The sequence below is a fragment of the Hyperolius riggenbachi genome, chromosome 6 (assembly GCF_040937935.1).
Source record: "Hyperolius riggenbachi isolate aHypRig1 chromosome 6, aHypRig1.pri, whole genome shotgun sequence".
NCBI classification, from domain to species: Eukaryota; Metazoa; Chordata; class Amphibia; order Anura; family Hyperoliidae; genus Hyperolius; species Hyperolius riggenbachi.
Genome location: NC_090651.1, coordinates 382225282 through 382247227, shown reverse-complemented (window position 1 = coordinate 382247227; position 21946 = coordinate 382225282). Strand labels below are relative to the sequence as shown.

At 42.2% G+C, this 21946-nt stretch overlaps 1 protein-coding gene across 1 annotated transcript in view; it reads left to right on the top strand.

Annotated features, from left to right (window-relative positions):
* Positions 1–2450: 2450 nt before the first annotated feature.
* Positions 2451–21946, top strand: part of LOC137521976 (phospholipase A2 inhibitor and Ly6/PLAUR domain-containing protein-like) — an 84453-nt gene continuing 64957 nt past the window's right edge. Inside the window, exons 1-2 of the mRNA XM_068241957.1 lie at positions 2451–2505; positions 6160–6300. Coding sequence (XP_068098058.1) covers positions 2487–2505; positions 6160–6300 — 160 coding nt within the window. The 5' untranslated portion in view covers positions 2451–2486. The remainder of the gene's footprint in view (positions 2506–6159; positions 6301–21946) is intronic.

Sequence of the window (21946 nt, the reverse complement as noted above, 5' to 3'; positions counted from 1 at the left end):
AAAATGACATTTTTGGTTTAAATCCACAGTTTTTTTTTTCTCTCTCCTTCCTGGCTCTGCTGGCAAACACTGACTTCTCTAATTACATAGCTTCTCTCACCTCAGTGTGATGACCGGGTTTCATGGCCTCCTGGGACCCCCTGGGTAGTTATATAGCTCATCCACCATCAGATGAAGGTTAGATATCAGCCTGACAGAACCAATCTAAGGCATCCCTTTTTAGACTGCTCAGCACCGATCTCAGCAGGTGTCCGACACGTAGCAGCCTTTTGGCCTGAGTTGAAAGAGATACAGGAGTGATCCTTATCACGCCAGCTGGAGACTCCCAAAAGTTCAACAAACCTTACAAGCTATTTTTTAATATTAGGCACAGTTTTGTAATATTTCTGGTGTTCCCAAGATAGCAGGTCCCTCTAATTCACAGAGTTTATTAGACTCCACCTGACCGTGGTTCTGAGAGGTTTCCTTACCAATCGGAACCCCAGAACTGAAGTAAAACTGTTTTAAAATAATCCTCTAGGTTAGATAGGTAGCTTCCCCCAGCGTAGGTCAGATAGGTAGCTTTCCCCAGCGTAGGTTAGATAGGTTGATGCTCCCAGCATAGGTTAGATAGGTAGCTGCCCACAGTATAGATTAGATAGGTAGCTTCCCCCTGCGTAGGCTAGATAAGTAGCAGCCCCCAGCGTAGGTTAGATAGGTAGCTTCCCCCAGCGTAGATTAGATAGGTAGCTTCCCCCAGCGTAGGTTAGATAGGTAGCTTCCCCCAGCGTAAGCTAGATAGGTAGCTGCCCCCAGCGTAGGTTAGATAGGTAGCTCCCCTCAGTATAGACTAGATAGGTAGCTTCCCCCAGCGCATGTTAGATAGGTAGCTTCCCCCTGCGTAGACTAGATAGGTAGCTGCCCCCAGCGTAGGTTAGATAGGTAGATGCCCCCAGCGTAGGTTAGATAGGTAGCTGCCCCCAGTGTAGGTTAGATAGGTAGCTAGCTGCCCCCAGCGTAGGTTAGATACGTAGCTGCCCCCAGTGTAGGTTAGATAGGTAGCTTCCCCCCGTGTAAATTAGATAGGTAGCTTCCCCCAGTATAGGTTAAATAGGTAGCTTCCCCCAGTGTAGGTTAGATAGGTCGCATCAACTGGATTCACGGGGAATAGATGTATCAGGTCCTAATCCTGAATAACTGCCGGTGCCTTGTCTCAGCCGGATTGCTCCCACGGCTAATGGATACTCCAAACAACAAAAGGGACGGCACACCACTGGCTGCAACAAACTGTTGTATTCACGAACAAGTACACTACATGTTACGGAACATTACTTCCTTCATCAGGTGACAAACGTTTGTCACCTGATGAAGGAAGTAATGTTCCGTAACATGTAGTGTACTTGTTCGTGAATACAACAGTTTGTTGCAGCCAGTGGTGTGCCGTCCCTTTTGTTGTTTAGGTTAGATAGGTAGCTGCCACAAGCGTAGGTCAGATAGGTAGATGCCCCCAGCGTTGGTTAGATAGGTAGCTTTTCCCAGCATAGGTTAGATAGCTAGCTGCCCCCAGCATAGGTTAGATAGGTAACTTCCCCCAGCGTAGGTTAGATAGGTAGCTTCCCCCAGCGTAGGTTAGATAGGTAGCTTCCCCCAGCGTAGGTTAGATATGTAGCTGCCCCCAGCGTAGGTTAGATAGGTAGCTTCCCCCAGTGTAAGTTAGATAGGTAGCCTCCCCAGTATAGGTTAAATAGGTAGCTTCCGCCAGTGTAGGTTAGATAGGTAGCTGCCCCAAGCATAGGTTAGATAGGTAGATGCCCCCAGGGTAGGTTAGATAGGTAGTTGCCGCCAGTGTAGGTTAGATAGGTAGCATCCCCCGGCGTAGGTTAGATATGTAGCTGCCCCCAGCGTAGGTTAGATAGGTAGCTTTCCCCAGTGTAGGTTAGATAGGTAGCTTCCCCAGTATAGATTATATAGGTAGCTGCCCCCAGCGTAGGTTAGATAGGTAGATAGGTAGATGCCTCCAGCGTAGGTTAGATAGGTAGATGCCCCCAGCATAGGTTAGATAGGTAGCTGCCCCCAGCGTAGGTTAGATAAGTTGATGCCCCCAGCGTAGGTTAGATAAGTTGATGCCCCCAGTGTAGGTTAGATAGGTAGCTTCCCCCAGCGTAGGTTAGATAGGTAGATGCGCCCAGTGTAGGTTAGATAGGTAGCTGCCCCCAGCATAGGTTAGATAGGTATTTCCCCCCAGCATAGGTTAGATAGGTAGATGCCCCCAGCGTAAGTTAGATAGGTGGCTGCCATCAGCTTATGTTAGATAGGTAGCTTCCCCAGTGTAGGAGGCGGGAGTAAGGAGGCAGTGCTGGCAGAGCGGCGGGGGAGGGGGGGAGTAGGCAGTTTGCAAGCCTCCAGCTTCTTCAGACTTCCTCCCCTGGTAACAGCGTCCCCTGTGATGACATCACAGGGGGCGCTGTAACCAAGGTGACGGACGCCGGGGAAGGAAGTTGAAGAAGATGGGGTCTGCAATCAGAGGTGAGTTTTTAACTGCCCGCTCCCCCTGCCGCTCCACCCAGTGCCCTCTCCTGGCACTCAATCGATCCGGGGCACCATGGCAACAGGTTTGGGGGCGGTGCCCCGGATCAAAGGCCCTAGCGACGCCCCTGATCACAATTAAAAATATGCGTATAAACACGTATAAATATATGGATATACAGAAGGATATGCTACTGTGTCATTTGCATTCAACCTAGGTATACAGCTTGCCCTTTGCTTATAAGCCTTGTAGGTGACCCCATAGGGGTCAGCTATAGGTGTATACAGCCTTCACACAGAAGGTAGCTAGGGTACAAACAGATCAGAAGGGTACATAGGTGCATAACCATAAATATTCAACAATTGTTTCACCCCTGAAACGGGGCGTTGTCAGGAGCTCTGAAACGTTGTTACTATTTGTGCACTATACTCTCCTGATAATGCCCCATTTCAGGGGTGACATCAGGGGTGACGAGATGGCTACACCCCACTATGAATAGTATGTGGGGGGGGGGGGGGGAGTTCAGCAAAGATCCTCGGAATGATACTAAACTACTAGTCACCCAATGTATCACTCTTCATATGATTATCAATCAGTCCAGTCCTCTGCTAAACAAATTTCCTATGCTCCCGGGGTAACACACTCAGATGTGCTTCCGGAAAATAAGGAAAGATTTATTGATACTATTATTTTGTACATTTTTGGTTAGGCCCTCTGGGCAAAGTGTGACACTTTACTTAATGTACAAGCATTACTGATTTTAAGCTGATACAGCATGGAAGAAGAGACCTGATTCAGTGCCCGGAATAGGTATACATCAAAACACTCCCTGTGCCACTCTGCATATAGTTGGTGGCAAGCTGGGGGAGGCAGTGAACAGACACTACAGTATACAAGGAAATAATTAAAAGGGGTTATATCTACACATGAACTTACAAGGTTTGATTTCAAAGGAAATGCAATACAAGTTTACTGTATGTACATTGATCCTTTAACCACTTCAGCCTACAGTGTCGAAAATCGTATGCATCTGAGCAACGTTCACCTCCGATTTATTCACCAATAACTTTATCGCTACTCATCACAATTAATTGATCTATATCTTGTTTTTTCCGCCACTAATTAGGCTTTCTTTGGGTGGTACATTTTGCTAAGAATTATTTATTTCTAAATCCATTTTAACAGGAAGATTAAGAAAGAAATAGAAAAATTCATTATTTCTCAGTTTTTGGCCATTATAGTTTAAAATTAATACATGCTACCATAATAAAACTCATGTATTTTATTTGCTCATTTGTCCGGGTTATTACACCATTTAAATTATGTCCCTATCACAGTTTATGGCGCGGATAATTTATTTAGAAATAAAGGTGCATTTTTTCAATTTGGGTCCATCACTATTTACAAGCTTATAATTTTAAAAAATATAATAAGATACTTTCTTGACATGTATATTTAAAAATTTCAGACCCTTAAGTAACTATTTATGTTGTTTTTTTTATTGTAATTTTTTTAATTTTTTTCTAATTAAGAAATGTATTTGGGTAATTTTTGGTGTGGGAGGGAAACAGATAATTTTAAATGTAAAATAATGTAATGTAGTGTAAAAAATGTATGGCTGTGAAACTTTTTTTTTTTTTTGCAGAAATACCGCTCTCTCTGATTAGAGAGTGTTGGTTTTTCTGCAGGTGACTTAGATCAGTGAGTGGGAATTATATTCCCATTCACTGATCGGGGGGGGGTTGGGGGAGTAACGGCAGGCAGCGGGAGCTGCACAGTCTATCTGGACGGATATATCCGTCCAGATAGACTTAAGTGTCTGGGTGTCACCCTGGGCTCCACACTCTCCTTCACTCCCCACATCCAAAACCACACAAAGTCCTGCAACTTCCAACGTCGTAACATCTGTAAGATTCACCCTTTCCTGACCTCTGCCACCACCAAACTCCTCATCCATGCCCTCATAATTTCCCGCCTCGACTACTGCAATGCCCTTCTGTCTGGTCTCCCTATGACCCGAATAGCCCCACTGCAGTCCATCATGAATGCGGCAGCCAGAATTATCCACTCCTCCCATCGCTCCACCAGGGCGGCTCCCCTCCGTGAATCCCTCCACTGGCTTCCTATCCAATCCAGAATCAGATTCAAGATATTGTGTCTGACCTACAAATCCATCCACAAAACCTGTCCAATCTACATTTCTGATCTTACTCAGAGGTACACACCTAGCCGCTCACTCCACTCTTCCAATGAACTTCGCCTAACCGCCCCCCGCATCACCCAGTCCCATGCACGCCTCCAAGACTTCTCAAGAGCCGCTCCAACACTATGGAACTCCCTACCTCCACCCATTAGGGCAGCCCCCTCCTTCAACACCTTCAAGAAGGCCCTCAAAACTCACCTTTTCACTCTGGCCTACCACCCCTCACAATTGCTCTAAACCCACAGCTGAAATCTGGTCCCCCTATCTCTCGTGTCCCTACCTCTCCCTCTAGATTGTAAGCCTTTGGGCAGGGTCCTCCTCCTTTTGTGTCCTACCTAATCATTCACCTCCATTACTGTGCACCCATGCTATGCATTTGAGTGAACCTAACTTGCCTAATCTCCATGCTCCCTTCCAGTACTAAGGATTACCTTGTACTCATACTGTGCTGTGTGATCTCCATGCTCCCCTCCAGTGACTAAGCATTACCTTGTACTCATACTGTGCTGTGTAATCTCCATGCTCCCTTCCAGTGACTAAGCATTACCTTGTACTCATACTGTGCTGTGTGATCTCCATGCTCCCCTCCAGTGACTAAGCATTACCTTGTACTCATACTGTACTGTGTGATCTCCATGCTCTCCTCCAGTGACTAAGCATTACCTTGTACTCATGCTGTGCTGTGTGATCTCCATGCTCCATCCAGTGACTAAGCATTACCTTGTATTCATACTGTGCTGTGTGATCTCCATGCTCCATCCAGTGACTAAGCATTACCTTGTACTCATACTGTGCTGTGTGATCTCCATGCTCCCATCCAGTGACTAAGCATTACCTTGTGCTCATACTGTGCTGTGTGATCTCCATGCTCCCCTCCAGTGACTGAGCATTACCTTGTACTCATACTGTGCTGTGTGATCTCCATGCCCCACCAGTGACTAAGCATTACCTTGTACTCATACTGTGCTGTGTGATCTCCATGCTCCATCCAGTGACTAAGCATTACCTTGTACTCATACTGCGCTGTGTGATCTCCATGCTCCACCCAGTGACTAAGCATTACCTTGTACTCATACTGTGCTGTGTGATCTCCATGCCCCATCCAGTGACTAAGCATTACCTTGTACTCATACTGTGCTGTGTGATCTCCATGCTCCCCTCCAGTGACTGACTAAGCATTATCTTGTACTCATACTGTGCTGTGTGATCTCCATGCTCCATCCAGTGACTAAGCATTACCTTGTACTCATACTGTGCTGTGTGATCTGGTCTTTCTTGTATTCCTGTATTGTCATATTTCCGTTTGTCACCCCTAAATATTGTTTGTAACCTAAATTAATGTCCAGCGCTGCGTAATATGTTGGCGCTTTATAAATACAATAAATAATAATAATTTAAAAAAAAACATACTTGAAATAACTGCCTAATTTCTTCAATTTTTTGCATAAAGTGCCAGCGGAAAGCAGAACCAAGAACGGAGTTTTTTGCCCAGCCTGTTATAGTGAAAAGGGTGATTGTGAAGCCCAGAACTCGATGGCCTGTACCGGAGAGGAGAAATACTGCCTGAAGTATCAAAAGATGGTCATGATGGGTGAGTGAGTGGGAGACAAACCCCCTTGTGCTGAAGTCCTGTATGTCGAACACGTTAATCAGGTACGTCAGGTAAATTTTGCAGGAAAAAAAAATAGTACATAGCAAGGAAATGAACAGCGCTACTTAAAAACAGGCAAGTGCCTACCTGCAAAAGAGTGCAAGCCCCACTTGTGGGATATAATACACACCGAGCATACACATGACCTGTCTACCACTGGAGGAGAATGTTAGTTTCCTGTAACAGCTTGCATGCAACCTATTAAGTACTCGTCCCTCCCACTGCGAAGAAGTCAATCCTCCATGGGAGGGGCCTAGCACTAACTAAATCCTAACCTATGTATATGCATAGCCTGGGTGCGGCTAATCAAATGAAATCGAAAATTTTATTTGATTGGACGCCATTCGGAGGCCATTCGGAGGCGGCCTGGTGTTGCGCTGATCCACCTTTTGCACAAAAGAAAAAAAAATAGCTCTTTGTTGCCCCAACATTTTTATAAATGCATTATTTTCCATGTTTCAGCAATCATTGGAATCAGGTCCGGACTTCCCATAAGGCACTGTAGGCACAGGCCTACAGGCACCTGATGATGGAACGGCGTCTCACTCCTCTCCTCGAGCATCTCCCTCCCTACCTTCCCTGTGCAGAGTCCTGAGCAGAGTGTAAATGAGAGTCACTTACCCAGCTCTCTGCATTCCACTGACAAGATCTCCCTTCAGTCGGGGGCATCTCCAGCTACTTATTACTCAGGGTACCTCTGGCTACCTAATGCTAAGGGGCACCTGTAGCTACCTATGACAGGCAAGGGAAGTAAGGGAGAAGTGGCAGCTGGGACAGCCAGCACACTTGTGGTGCAGTTCGGTGGGGGTTTGTAGGGTCATGGAGGGTGAAGTCTAAGGTGCCAGGACATCTGGGCCTATAGGATCCTTGTGAGGTAAATCCAGGCCTGATTGGAATAGTAGAACTTAGTAGTAATAATCTGTAACTTTGACAGTATTCAAAATCTGGTGGCCCCTTATACTACATGAAATCCAATATTAATGACTGGTAGGTGAAAACTCAAAAAGCTGCGTGTTAAAGAAGGAGTCCCTTCAACCTTCTAAACAAAATAGTATACAAAAACACAATTATATAGCATGCTATTTCACCATAAAATATCCTTCGATAACCAATCAGTAAAAGATTCCAAAATGTTTATGCACAGAACTTTTATCAATATCCATCACTGCCAACACTCCACACAATCAGACCACTTACACATACCACCAGTGGTGGGCCGAAGTTCCGCATATGCAAAATTTTGCATCGAAATTTACATGAATGCATCGTAATCATAATGCAAAATTTTAGGGAAAATTTAATTTTGTATGTAATAGTCATATTTCATAACAATTTAAATTTTTGCTAAATTTTGTGTCAACTTTAGTGGTTAATAGCAAAGCATACATGCTATTGCTACCAAAATTGCTACATATGTTAAGGAGAATATTGGGTACAAGTCAAAAACAAAGAATTTTTCAAAAAGACATTGTGGTTTTTGAAAAAATCTATTTTAAATATGCAAAGAAAAATGATTTTCGAACTGTGTTTTTTTTTTTTTTTAAATAATAATAATTTTCTTTGCATTTTTAAAAACAATTTTCTCTAAAACTACAGGGTCTTTTTAGAAAAAATGTTTTACTTGTACCCACTATTCTCCTTACCATATGTTGCAATTTTGGTGTCACTACCTTATATGGGTACTGCCAAAGTCAGCAGGAAATTACACAAAATTTTTAAAATTTTAGGCAAGATTACGAATCACTGTATGAAATCCATTGAATTTACAAATCATAATAACGTATAAGCGTAAATGTGAAAATTTACGCAGAATTTCACATAATCATAATTATCTGATTTACGATCATTACTGCAAATCACTGAATTGATTAATTAATTAATTATCTTCCCACATAGGTGCTTTGTGATCTCTATCAGCGTTCATATATATATCACAAGTTGGACTCACAGTTTCAGATGTCTCAAAATGCTGGCAATATAGCTCTCTCGCTTCACAGTCTCTTAAAGGATACCCGAACTGAAATGTGACATAATGAGATAGACATGTGTATGTACAGTGCCTAGCACACAAATACCTATGCTGTGTTCCTTTTTTTTATTTCCCTGCCTGAAAGAGTTAAATATAAGGTATGCAAGTGGCTGACTCAGTCCTGACTCAGACAGGAAGTGACTACAGTGTGACCCTCACTGATAAGAAATTACAACTATAAAACACTTTCCTACCAGAAAATGGCTTCTCAAAGCAAGAAAGAGGTAAAAAAGGGGAATTTATTATCAGTGAGGGTCACACTGTAGTCACTTTCTGTCTGAGTCAGGACTGAGTCAACCACTTACATACCTGATATTTAACTCTTTCAGGCAGTGAAAGAAAGAAAGGAACACAGCATAGTTATTTGTGTGCTAGGCACTGTACATACACATGTCTATCTCATTATGTCACATTTCAGTTCGGGTATCCTTTAACATAGATGACTAAAACTCCCCGCAGATTCTCACACAAAAACTGTGCATTCTAGTATCAGTCTCCACTGATCCACGTGCTGCTTCCCACTGCCAGCGGTTCAGTAGCGTGAGAGCTCTAGCCGTATGTCAATCCCAAAACCTCGCCGCGTGTACATCCGCTCAGCTGGTTCCGGGCTACGCTAGTGTATTACAGCACAGAGCACTATACAGCTGACCAAGTCAGCCCTTCAGTAGATCGTTGTAACTGAATTCTGCTGCAACCTCGACAATTTTCAACCGACGTCGGTCTTCATCAGGAGGATTTGGCATACTACATGGCAGTGGTAAAATTGGCCAATCACTGGGCAATTAAAATTGAGGGTGTGTACCAGGGTTGCTCGTAAACTATGCCAGCGTGAATCTACGCATCGTAGTACGCAACTACGCATGGTAGTTCGTAGTCGAAGTTTAAGAACTACACGTACGCATTTCCGCGTAGTCGTAGTCCCGCTATGCGAAGCTTCGCCCGCTACGCGTAGTTGACGTATGTATTGCGAAGTCAACTACGCGTGCGGTAACTGCATTTATATGGGTCATTGCGCATGCGCAGAAATTTTATTGCCCTTTATACGCATACAATTCCGCATTGGATGATTGAATGTATGCTTATAATAGTTTGTGTATGCGGATAGTTAGCAGATTATTGCGGAAATTTTTCAGCATAGGGGCATAAGCGGTCGCATCAACTACGCTACACAATACGTGAAGCTTGCGTATTTTAATGCGTAGTCTACGGTATGCTAACGTTGCAAAGTGGCTGATTTCGGAGCCGTAGATTGCGAAGCGTATTTGCGTAAAAATAGGCGTAGTTCCAGCGTAGCGAAGTTGGCTGACTACGACCATCCCTGGTGTGTACTAAGATTTACTTTCAGAAGTTAAATGTAAACTGTCAAGTTTGCATACCAGCCATGTCAGTGTTAGAGATTTCCAATATAATTCTAATAATTTTTACTTGAATTCAAATTTCATGTAAATTATTTATTTGCAGCTTGAAATAGCTAACCAATCAGAATAACGTATTAACAATTTATTTTGACTCAAGTTCAAGCTGTATAACATTAACAATAAATGTCAATGCAATACAAAGAGTTATTCTGTGCATCTGATTGATCATCCCTAGTTAGTGTTACGTCAGATCTCATTACGTCGGCTCCTAACAAAAGTAAAGAATTAGCTTTGAGGTTTACAGCCCTCTGGTTTTACATAGTTATTTGGGTTGAAAGAAGACATACGTCCATTGAGTTCAACCTGGTGGTATTATCCAGAATGTTTGCTTAGCCAGATAAAAGTGTTTTGTTTCAACTACTTTCCGTTTCAGGACAAATATTCTATGTCCTAATTAGGACTGCTATAGGTTTTAGCATGTAGAATCTACATCTTGCATTAAAAACCGCCACCTGCCGCTACACATGCACGCTCCCGCACATACATGTGATTGTGCACGCAAGTGCACAGTCCTGTGGATGAGCAAATGGCAACAATCATTCAATAAAGTTAAACAAAGAAAAAGTGAAGTGACATTGTCCTAATAAAATAAAAACATTTTTTTTTAAATCCCCAGTCAAGTTTTAACCCCGGCCTAGCCTAGTAACCCATTGTTAGCCCCCTGAAATACCCATACCTTTTTATGACATTTAATGACTGCTTCCAGTAGTGATCAAATGCGATTGCTAGGGCAAAAGTTTGGAGCCCCAATGCTCTACAGATGTATCGCTCTGCCATTGCCTAGCAATGCATCTACGGAACCATGGCCCCCAAACTGTCACCCTGGCGAATGCATCCAATCGCTACAGACGCCCAGGCTGGGGATAATTGGAAAAAATTAGGATGTGCCAATGTGGATCTGGCAGCACACCAGATCAGTATCAAAACAAAAATAGTTGACCGGCTGCATCCAAGTAAATTACATGGATGGTGCTGGTCAAATACTTTTGTTTTTATGCTCAGCTAGTAATAAAATAGGGCATATGAGGTATCATTTTAACCGGGAATGGCCAAACGAGGATTTAATAAAAAATATTACCCAAAGAAGTCCTAGATTGTACTGAAAAAAAAAACAAGATATATATCACTAAGATGGTGTAAATATTTAAAAAGTTACTGCTGTATCAAAGTGACACAGCTAAAGTGTTCAAAATGTCCGAAACCTTAAGTCATGTCATGAATCATTTCTTGTGATCACAAGATCGTAATTAGGGATTGGCTCTCGATCACGAATGCAAATCACAAATGCACTCGTGATTGCACTCGTTACCCAACTTGTGATCACGAGTTACTCATGATCACTAGTCGGTATTCGACTTTAGCGGTTAATAGCAAAGCCCCCTTACGTGCAGGGCTGTATTTAGGATTTTGGCTCCCCTAGGCACCAGACCTTTGGCACCCCCCCCCCCCATGGGGTGAAGATGGGCATGGTTACACCAGTGGGCAGGGCCACTGCATTTGGTGGGTGGTGCCCCAATTTTAAGGGGCGTGGCCACAAACTCAAATGGGCGGGGCCAGAGACGTTACCTTGGTATGGTGCAACAAAGTCAGTGTGACCGTGTTTCCTCTTAAATATGAGTGAATAGGCCTCTAAACAACTAACTGTAGTATTCCCATAAACACACATTGAACCTGGTTTTCTCCCAGAAAAATGGTATGAGTAGCTACTAAAGACAGTCAGTGAATGACATAACTATGCTGTAAAGTGCTGAGGAGGTCATTGCTACATAAATACATAATAGGACTGTAGCCAATGACTATGGTAGGATTAGATTGTGATCCCCATGAATACAATCAGTGGCATGGCTTGGCTATGTACTCTAAAGTGTTGCAGAGGTTAGTGCTATTATTATTATTATTATTTATTATTTAGTATTTTTTATATAGCGCCGACATAGTGCTATGTAAATATGTACTGATATGTTTGGAATGATTAGATTGTGAGCACCTCTGTAGATGGTCAGTGACATGACTATGCATGTACTCTAAAGTGCTGCTGAATGTCAGTTCTATTTAAATACAAAATATGGTTACATTACACTATAGTGGGAATAGATTGTGAGCTCCAGTAAGCATAGGTCAGTGATATGACCATGTACTCCATAGGCAAATGCATGGGGGTCAAAGAATCCCCCCCTCAGACCAGTTCCAGTGCAATGTCTGGGGACAGGCAGAAGTTGACACCCAGAATATTTGACTGCAGGCATCCTGCAGCTCAAAGCACTGCCCATTTCTTTCCCTGATACAGTTGACTTTTGATATAGCAGTAGAGTGTACAGAGCATGGAAACGCTCTGGGGAACTTAAGAGTGAGGTATATGAGCCCAGCCCTGTGCCCTGCTGTGTGAATTCTTACTTTTCTCTTCATTAGCAATGTCAGTCGTCCTCTGTATTCAAACTGCTCCTGACTGATCCCATTGTTGATCAGGAGTAGATTGGACATTTAGGAAATTGTCAGTTCTGGGAAATGGCATTATGTTCACCCAGCATGATGTCCTATACTCTATTGTCCATGGGTGAGGAAGACCTTTCACGACTGTCCCTTGACCAAGTACAGGGGGCAAACCCAGTATTTGCAAAGTGCTGCAGAAGATTTTATCCACCATATTATGGATTTATATAGAACTGACATTCAATTAAGACTATGGTAGGGATTAAATTATGGAGCTCTGAAGACAGCAAGCCCCCATAACCACTTATGTCAGCCATTTTCAGTGTTTAGCATCTGAAACTTGCATAGACTTATATCTATAACCTTTTTAGCAACACTTCCAGGCTTCAGCCACCTCAGTGTCCAATGTATTTTTCTTTTTTTTTCTTTTTTTTTTTTTTTTAAATTGAGCCTGAACTTGCTGGGGATAAAACGTTAGATACCTTATATGGGTGGAAGGAAGGCTCTGGATTGTCCAGAAACTTCTGTCATCTAGGTAAGCATTTAACACTTTTGTCTTCCCCAGCAAGTTCAGGTTTGGTTTTACACATGTCAACATACAGTATGTCAATGCAGTTTTAAATATCAAGCTATTTTGTCAGTGCCCCTTGCCTAAAAAAAAGTTCAAATGCAGCTGGAATCCATTTTGAATTTGTAATTTATCTTAGACAAGAACTTCTAAATGTGATTGTTACGTTTAAATATGAAAAATTATGACAAACTACAGTATTTTGTTTAACTCCTTTTATGAAAGTAATGAAAGTTGTCAAAAGTCATAACATGAACATGCATTGCTCCCACACACAGGGAGAAGTTACAGCAGCATATTGCAATTTAGTGATCAAATCACAGATTTTATAATCGTGCAAAAATAACTCATGACCCGCACAGGGGTGATGAAGAATCATACAAATATAATAGTGCAGAAATAACTCATGACCCACACAGGGGTGATGAAGAATCATACAAATATAATAGTGCAGAAATAACTCATGACCCACACAGGGGTGATGAAGAATCATACAAATATAATAGTGCAGAAATAACTCATGACCCACACAGGGGTGATGAAGAATCATACAAATATAATAGTGCAGAAATAACTCATGACCCACACAGGGGTGATGAAGAATCATACAAATATAATAGTGCAGAAATAACTCATGACCCGCACAGGGGTGATGAAGAATCATACAAATGTAATAGTGCAGAAATAACTCATGACCCGCACAGGGGTGATGAAGAATCATACAAATATAATAGTGCAGAAATAATTCATGACCCACACAGGGGTGATGAAGAATCATACAATGGACATTGTCTAAGATAAATTTAACAAGATAAATGTGAAAAAAAAAAATCAAACTAACAATTCCATTCAACATTGTCATCTCCAATTAACACTTTTATTTGACTAAACGGGTAATCCTAATCCAGCTATATGCATTTCTAGGAATGGTAACAGCCTTAGGCCACATACACACATCAGACCATAGTCTTTTGAAAACGAACGATCACAGACCAATTTTACCCCATTCCATGTAGTATGAGAGCCATACCTACACAGTCTATTCTATGGAGCTGCACTCCCCATCAGAAAAAAAATCTTTGCAAGATGCTGCACACACAGATGCTGTACAGACACAAAAGATCAGTATCTGCAAAAGATCTGTTCCTGCCAAAGATCCGTTCCTGCCAATTGCATTCATAGTCTATGAGATCTGCAGATCATCATACACACCTAGTTTAACTGACATTCATCTGCAGATCAGACAATCTGCAGATCTGAAAATCCATCCTGGTGGATCTGATCTGCAGACGAAACCATTGCGGATGGTGGCGGCGGGAGGGGGGGAGCGCTTGCAATTGCAAACTGTAAGTAACTGCTGGGCTGGCTCCCCCCCCCCCCCCCCAAAAAAAAAAAATAAATAATAAAAAAAAAAAAAGTCAGGGGAAAAAAAAAAAAAAGATAATATTATTTGAAACAGTAGCCACCCGCCCGCCCCCCCCCCCGAGGACCCGCCCATGGCACCGGCCCACGGGTGCCTCTTAATAGATACGGCCCTGCTTACGTGCCAGAAACACCAAATTTGCCAGGTATGTTAAGAAGAACAGTGGGAACAAGAGGAAAACATTTTTTCAAAAAGACCTTATAGGTTTTGAGAAAATCGATTTTAAAGTTTCAAAGGAAAAAAGTATACATTTAAATGCGGTAAATACATGAAGGCCTGGTTCACATTGGCGTTATTTTGCGGACCGCAGCCAGACCACATACTGCGGAAACAGAATGGACGAGAAAGGGTCCAATGTTTATCAATGGATCTGTATGCACTCATCCATTGTGGATGCGGATTGCGGTCCGGTCCGAGGTCCGGATTTTTCCAACCTGCGTCGGTTTTCCTGACTGGAGGGTCCACCGCCGCCGGAACGGATCCAGACAAAAAAACCAGCACTACAGGAACCAATGAAAAACGGAAGTGCACAGCACACTTCTGGATGAAAGCCGGCCGTCCTACCCCAATTCCTGTGGGGTTTCTATGGCACAGGCGGCCATCTACCCGGGAGGCCAGGGAATACTCCACGGAGGACCCGACCGTCCAGGCGCAGCCTCATGGGACAAGGGGCACGCAGACCACTGGATCCATGGTCCACGCTCTCTCTCCAAAGATCCACACAGCAGGCTCTCTCCAAAAATGACCCCAGCGCTTTTCCAGACCTTCCAGACCCCTCTTTGAAAACGGAAACGGATCAAAATCAGAACGGAAGTAAATACGGATGCAAACTGAACGTGAACTGACCGGATCCGGATGGCAAACTGATGTTCGCAGAACGAACCGGACCGGAACGGATCCGTGCCACCGGTCAGTATTTGCACAAAATGCAAGTGTGAACCGGGCCCTGTCATTTACCCCATTTAAATGTATACTTTTTTCCTTTGAAACTTCAAAATCGATTTTCTCACAAACTATAAGGTCTTTTTGAAAAAAAAAAATTCCTCTTGTTCCCACTGTTCATCTTAACATATCTGGCAAATTTGGTGTCTCTAGCATGTAAGGGGGCTTTGCTATTAACCATTAAAGTCGGTGGGTTTATAATTACGAATATCGACTCGTGATTGGTGGTTACATGCAGTAATATCTGAGTAATATCCGAGCACCACTGACTACCTTATTTACATTCAATTTTAGTTGAAAATAAGCTTTGTAGCATGCGCGGCGCGAAGGAAGATGGCTGCTTAGGCTAAGTGCTCCGTGGCGTGGCCGCACTACAAAGCCCTCGTTCTACTGCATTAGCTGCGCAACAGGACTGGACACACCGGAATTTAGCTCGTGAAGCCCTGCAGCTCCCGTATGAGACGATCTAAGAGGCTGATAGCCCCTGACAACCACAATCTGGACTCATACTTCCTGAGGCCTGCACAGCACACAACCCAACCTAAGATGGCGTCTAAGGCTCAGAAGGGAGAATCCGCTGACTACGTCACAAGGCAGATTCTGGAAACTTGCTTTGCGGACTTCCAAGGAAAAATCTCCTCGACCATAAAGGAAGCGGTCTCGTTCGCACTAGCTGACCTTCGGTCCGAGGTTGCCTCGGTGGCGGCCCGCACCTCGAGGGTAGAGCTGGACGTGGAGGACTTACAAAAACGCTGCACCCAGCATGAAGAGGAGAATGGTAAGCTAACGGACACAGTGCCTGATATGCAAAGTGCCCAGGAGGATCATGAAAATCGTGATCGCAGATCCAATTTAAGATTCAGGGGGGTCCCCGATTCGGTTAAACCTGCGGACATTAAGTTTTACTTGACCGAGCTATGCAGCACCATTTGCCCGGATGTGGCCCAGTCCATGTGGCGCTTTGATCGGGCGCATAGAGCGATAGGTCCTAGGCCTGAGGGAGCTCCTTTATTGTGGGACATTGTGGCTCGTTTTCATTATTTTGAGGCGAAAGACGCCATATCCACAGCAATAAGAAATATGTCATCCTATTCCTTCAAAGATCATGATATACAGATTTTTAGTGACATTTCCCCAATCATGCTGGCGAAACGCCGCAAACTAAAACCGGTTACCACTTTATTACGGGAAAAGGGGATTCAATATCGCTGGGGGTACCCATTCAAGCTAATAGCTATAAATGATGGCAAATACCACGCCATATCAAATCCAGATGACGCATCTGATCTCTTGAAGGGACTTGGTCTCAGCATGCCCAAGGTCACAAAAACTGTCTCAAACAAATCAAAAGGAAATGTCTCTCTGACTTTTCCTTCCGAGGAATCTCATGGTCACTCGTCCACTTGATTGACTGTAACATCTCCGAGGCTCACTTTGTTCCCAATCATTAATAACTATGCGGAGAACTTCCCACCTCAGAATTTTAGCTAAGGCCTAGCCATGGTAGGCCTGACCGGCCGGACTCTAACGTTGTCCTCATGCTACCTCCCATGTGGCGCGAAGCGGGTCGTGCCCAAGCAAGGGATACCAGCACCCTTGCACACTTAATTATTAATGTTACTACTAAAAGGTTATTTGCATTCTGCATGTTATTGCTAATTATATTTTCCTCCACAGGTCCTGTGGCAATATGCAAATGTAACAGACTATGCTTGTTATCTAAGGGGGTCTCCTACCCCCAGGGTATCTATTTCTCTTCTTCTTTTCTTTCCTCTGCCTTTTCTTTCTACTCTATTCTTTCTGTCAGCTATGGGGCTCACCAAATAAACTATACTCATGTCCGCTTAGACCTCCCCTGGGATTCAGGCATTCAGAATGAAACATCCTCACATAAACCAAAATGGTGAAATTGTTAACATTAAACACTAAAGGATTAAATTCGGTGCGTAAACGGTACTTAGCCTTAAAAGACCTAGAGAGGTCTAATGCAGATTTTGTATTTTTACAGGAAACCAGGTTTTCATCACAGAAGCCTGGATATTTAAAAAGCAAAAAATATCCTGTCTCATACCTAGCTAGTGCTAATGTTAAGAAAGCCGGTGTAGCTCTTTTAATACATCACAAATGCCCGTTCATAGTCTCTAAGGTGCACAGTGATCCCAGGGGACGTTATCTTATTGTCCAAGGTACATTACATGGAATCCATTTGGTTTTAGCCTCCATCTACGCCCCTAACGACCACCAACTGCAATTTATAGAAAAAACACTTTTAAAAATCGAGAAATTGGCATGCCCTCATGTAATTTTGGGAGGGGATTTTAATTTAATAATTTCACACATAAGAGACAGGAAATCTGAACTCCAGCCACTCTCATTTCCTACAATCTGTAAGACCTCATGCCATTTTAGGCTACTACTCAAACAATTTGGATATCTGGACGCCTGGAGAGTTCTGCATGCAATGGAATTAGATTTCACCTTCTTCTCGCATACTTCATCCACATACTCTAGACTTGACTATTTTTTCATATCCCCACACTTGCTTTCAACATTAATCTCTTCTACAATAGGCCCAATAACGTGGTCTGACCACGCCCAGTAGAGATGCTCCTTAATTTAGCACGCAGCCCCCACACACCTTCAGTTTGAAGAATGAATGACAGCATCTTGACTGATGAAGAAACAGTACTCAGTATTGAGGAAAGCCTTAAATTTTATTTTGAAACCAATGAGGGATCTGTTTCTCAATTTTCCACAGTCTGGGAGGCCCATAAATCTTGTATTAGAGGGAAATTAATAGGCATCACTAGTGCTAGAAAGAAGGAACACCAAAGAAAAATCACTAGCTTACTTGATAACATTCTAGAACTAGAGGAAAGCCATAAAAAATCCCCAAATAGAATAATCTATGCCCAATTAGAATCTAAACGTAAAGAATTATCCGATCTGCAATTTGCTAGAGTAGAAAAAGCACTTCTGTTTACTAAACAGCTTTTTTATGAAAAAGGTAATAGGGCACATACCATTCTCGCTAAAAAACTAAGGGACATAAAATCCAGAAATGCAGTTTTCGCATTAAAAGATAAAAGGGGCTCCACCCACTATGATTTGAGAATAATATCCACTTTATTTAAAGACCTGTAAAACCTGTAAAACCTGTATTAAATGATATTTGTAAGTATTTAGGCTCTTGTAGGCTATCCAGTATCACACCTGCTCAATTAGAAATCCTTAATAGGGACATAGACAGTGAGGAGGTTTTTGAGGTTCTTAAAAATCTAAAGCCACATAAGGCACCTGGGCCAGACGGCTTTTCAGTGGCCTATTATAAAAAGTTTAAGTCTATCCTCACTCCTAAATTAACCACTCTTTTTAATGGCTTCATGGGAGCAGAATCTATCCCTCCAACCATGACACAATCACACATGGTCCTTATTCCCAAGCCAGGCAGGGACCCACTGGAAATGTCCAATTACAGACCGATTTCACTCCTAAACGCCGACCTGAAAATCTTCTCAAAAATTTTAGCAAACAGACTCTCTCCTATGATGCCATTTTTAGTTAACGCCGATCAAGTAGGATTCATAACAGGTAGATATGCAGGAGATAACATCCGTAGGGCAATAAACTTGGTAGGATCATATTAACTTCCATAAATTATCGTCAGTTTTTTTGGGATTGGACGCAGAAAAAGCTTTCGATCGGTTTAGTTGGGACTTTCTGTTCCAAACTTTGGATAAAATGGGAATAGGGGGGCATCTTTCTAAATGCCATTCATAAATTGTATTCAAAGCCAAGCGTAGCTCTTAAGATACCCTACACTAACCCCAACGATTATTTTACAATATCTAACGGGACTAGACAGGGTTGTCACTTGTCCCCTCTGCTCTTTGCTTTATCCATAGAGCCGTTGGCTGCGAGAATAAGGGACAACCCTGATATTACCGGTATTACAATAGGAAATCTACCTTTAAAATATCGTTATACGCAGACGATGTCCTACTGTCTTTAACAAACCCTATCATCTCCCTCCCAGTGTTGCATGCAGAGCTCTCCAGATACGGTTCACTGTCCAATTATAAAATAAATGCTAGCAAATCCGAAATACTATCTTTTCATCTACCTGTACAAACAATGAACACCTTAAAGTCCAATTTCTCATATAAATGGCAAAACGCTAGCTTAAAGTATTTAGGTATTCAAATCACCACACATACCTCTAGTCTTATTAGATGTAATGTCACCCCCATAATTAATAAGGTAATTACTGATCTACGTAAATGGGAAGACTATCATATCTCTTGGTTTGGCTGTATGGCTGCTTTTAAAATGAACTCCCTTCCCAAATTGCTATATGTTTTTTCAGCAATACCTTTTTGGATTTCTAAATCTTTCTTGCTTCCTCTGCAAAAATCACTGTTCAGATTCATTTGGCACAGCAGACCCCCCACATTGCAAGATCTATTCTTACTGTACAAAAACATGCTGGGGGACTGTCAGTCCCAAATTTATACAACTACTATATTGCTGGACAGGTTAGGCAAATGGTTGCATGGTGGGAACGAGGTCCACACGCTAGGTGGGCCCAAATGGAGTTTCACGCTCTTAAACCACATCATCCCAGTGCATTGCTGTGGGGTTTGTTGGGCAATAGATTTCCAGCGTACCAGATATACTCTTCAATATCATCTAATGTTCGCCTATGGTCTTCTCTAGGGAAACGATTAACATTGTTTTCTAAAAATTCTAGTTATATTCCTGTATTTGCTAACCCTAACTTTCCCCCTGGTTTAAATACAGCAGAGAACTCGATATGGAAGCTTAATCACATCCAATGTATCAGAGATCATCATCTACTGGACCCTTTCACTGGAAAGTTATATTCATTTGACATATTAAAGGAGAGACTGAACTTATCAGATGCTTATTTTCTACAGTATCTTCAAATTCGCCACTTTACAAGTACAATATCTACTACTCTGGAATTCCCCCAAAAAACGGATTTAGAGTCTATCTGGGAGGGAGGCCCCAAGCAAAAAGGCTTAAAGGGACTCCGAGCAGTGCAGAAACTATGGAAAGATGCATATCATTTTTTTTTTTTTCAACAAAGATTTTTATTGTTTTATCTTTATCAACAGTACATGTATTATAACAACATTGATGTCATGAAGTAGTTTCAATGTTGGTAGGTTCAAACATAAAAAACACTATTTTCAACAATACTGAAATGAAAGTATACAGTATATTACCAAGAATATTGGTATCCTAGCCGTCCATTAACAAGGCCTCTGCGGCTGGACTAGCTGCACACCTATCATGGTAGGATGCATATGACCACCCAGTATAGGCCATATCTTATTTCTGAATATAGAAGATTAAAGTACACTTTCTTATTGCATCTAACATATTAAAACTCAACTAAGAAACAAACACCAATGTAAACAGCAGCCGGGTAAAACTGGCACAATTGAGCCTAATAACTTAACATCTGAGTGGCGATGAAATAGCTTTAACATGTATAAATGAAATATTACACTTTACTGAACAATGTCTTCCAGCTGTTTGGTAGTGTAGTATAGGGTCTATTCGGGGATTGTCTGTTTTTTAAATTACGTTCCATAATCATATTTTGGGTTACCAGGGCTATAAGGTGATCTAAGCTCAGGGTCTCCTGAGATTTCCAGTTAGAGGTAATGATATGATGAGCTGCCATAAGGATATGTAAAATTATCTGTCGGTGAGCAGTGTCAATCTTCTCAATGTCAATCAATAAGATAGCTAGTTGTGGAGAGAGCATAAAGGACGGGTCATAATGCGTCCGAATTATTGTTTTAATCTCTGACCAGAATTGGGATACTGATGGGCATTCCCAGAGCATGTGGATCAGGGTACCTGTCTCTGTATTGCACTTCCAGCATATATCTGACCCAGATGGGGAAATTTTTGCCAATTTCCTAGGTGTTATATACCATCGAAAAAATATTTTTTGAAATTGTTCCCAATGGGAATTGCATTTGGAGTATTGCAAAAGTAGTCTATTTGCCCGGAGAATCTGTTGTAATGAAATGGTCAAATTAAAATCATATGACCAAGTCTGTAGATATTTTTGCAATGGAGATTGATTGGGCGATAGAAGATATGTATACCATACACCCGTACCACCTGTGGGATGTTGTTTAGAATTCAGTAGCGTGAGAATATGTTCATTGACATCTGGGATATATATTTTTTTTGAATTGAGAAGATTGAAAATTCTATAATATGCAAAATAATATGAGTCTGGCAGCTCAAATTGTGTTCGGAGCTCCTGGAAGGACTTAATATCTAAACCTTTGTATAAGGCATTTAAGGAGAGGATGCCTCGCGCTTTCCAGCCGGTGAGTGATAAATCAGGAGTTAATAATTGTATAGTAGTGAGAGGTATACGAGGTGTGAGTGAGTTCCCAGTCTTGGGGGGATATTTACAAAAGTACTCCCAAGATAAGAGGGTTGCTTTAATAGAGGGAAAATCTGAGGTCAAGGATTTATGGCCTATGAGAATACTAGATAGGATATCTCGCAGGTCTGTTTGTAATAAAGCTTGTTCTTGTGACAGCCATATTTTATGTGGAGGGTTAGACCACCAATATCTTGCCATTTCTAAATTTGTGGCGTGGTAATATACTTCGATGTTAGGGAGACCCATCCCTCCTTGTTTTTTTGGAAGAGTCATAGTATTATATGCCACTCTTGTTCTACCACCCTTCCATATAAACTGATTAATTAGTTTCTTAAAG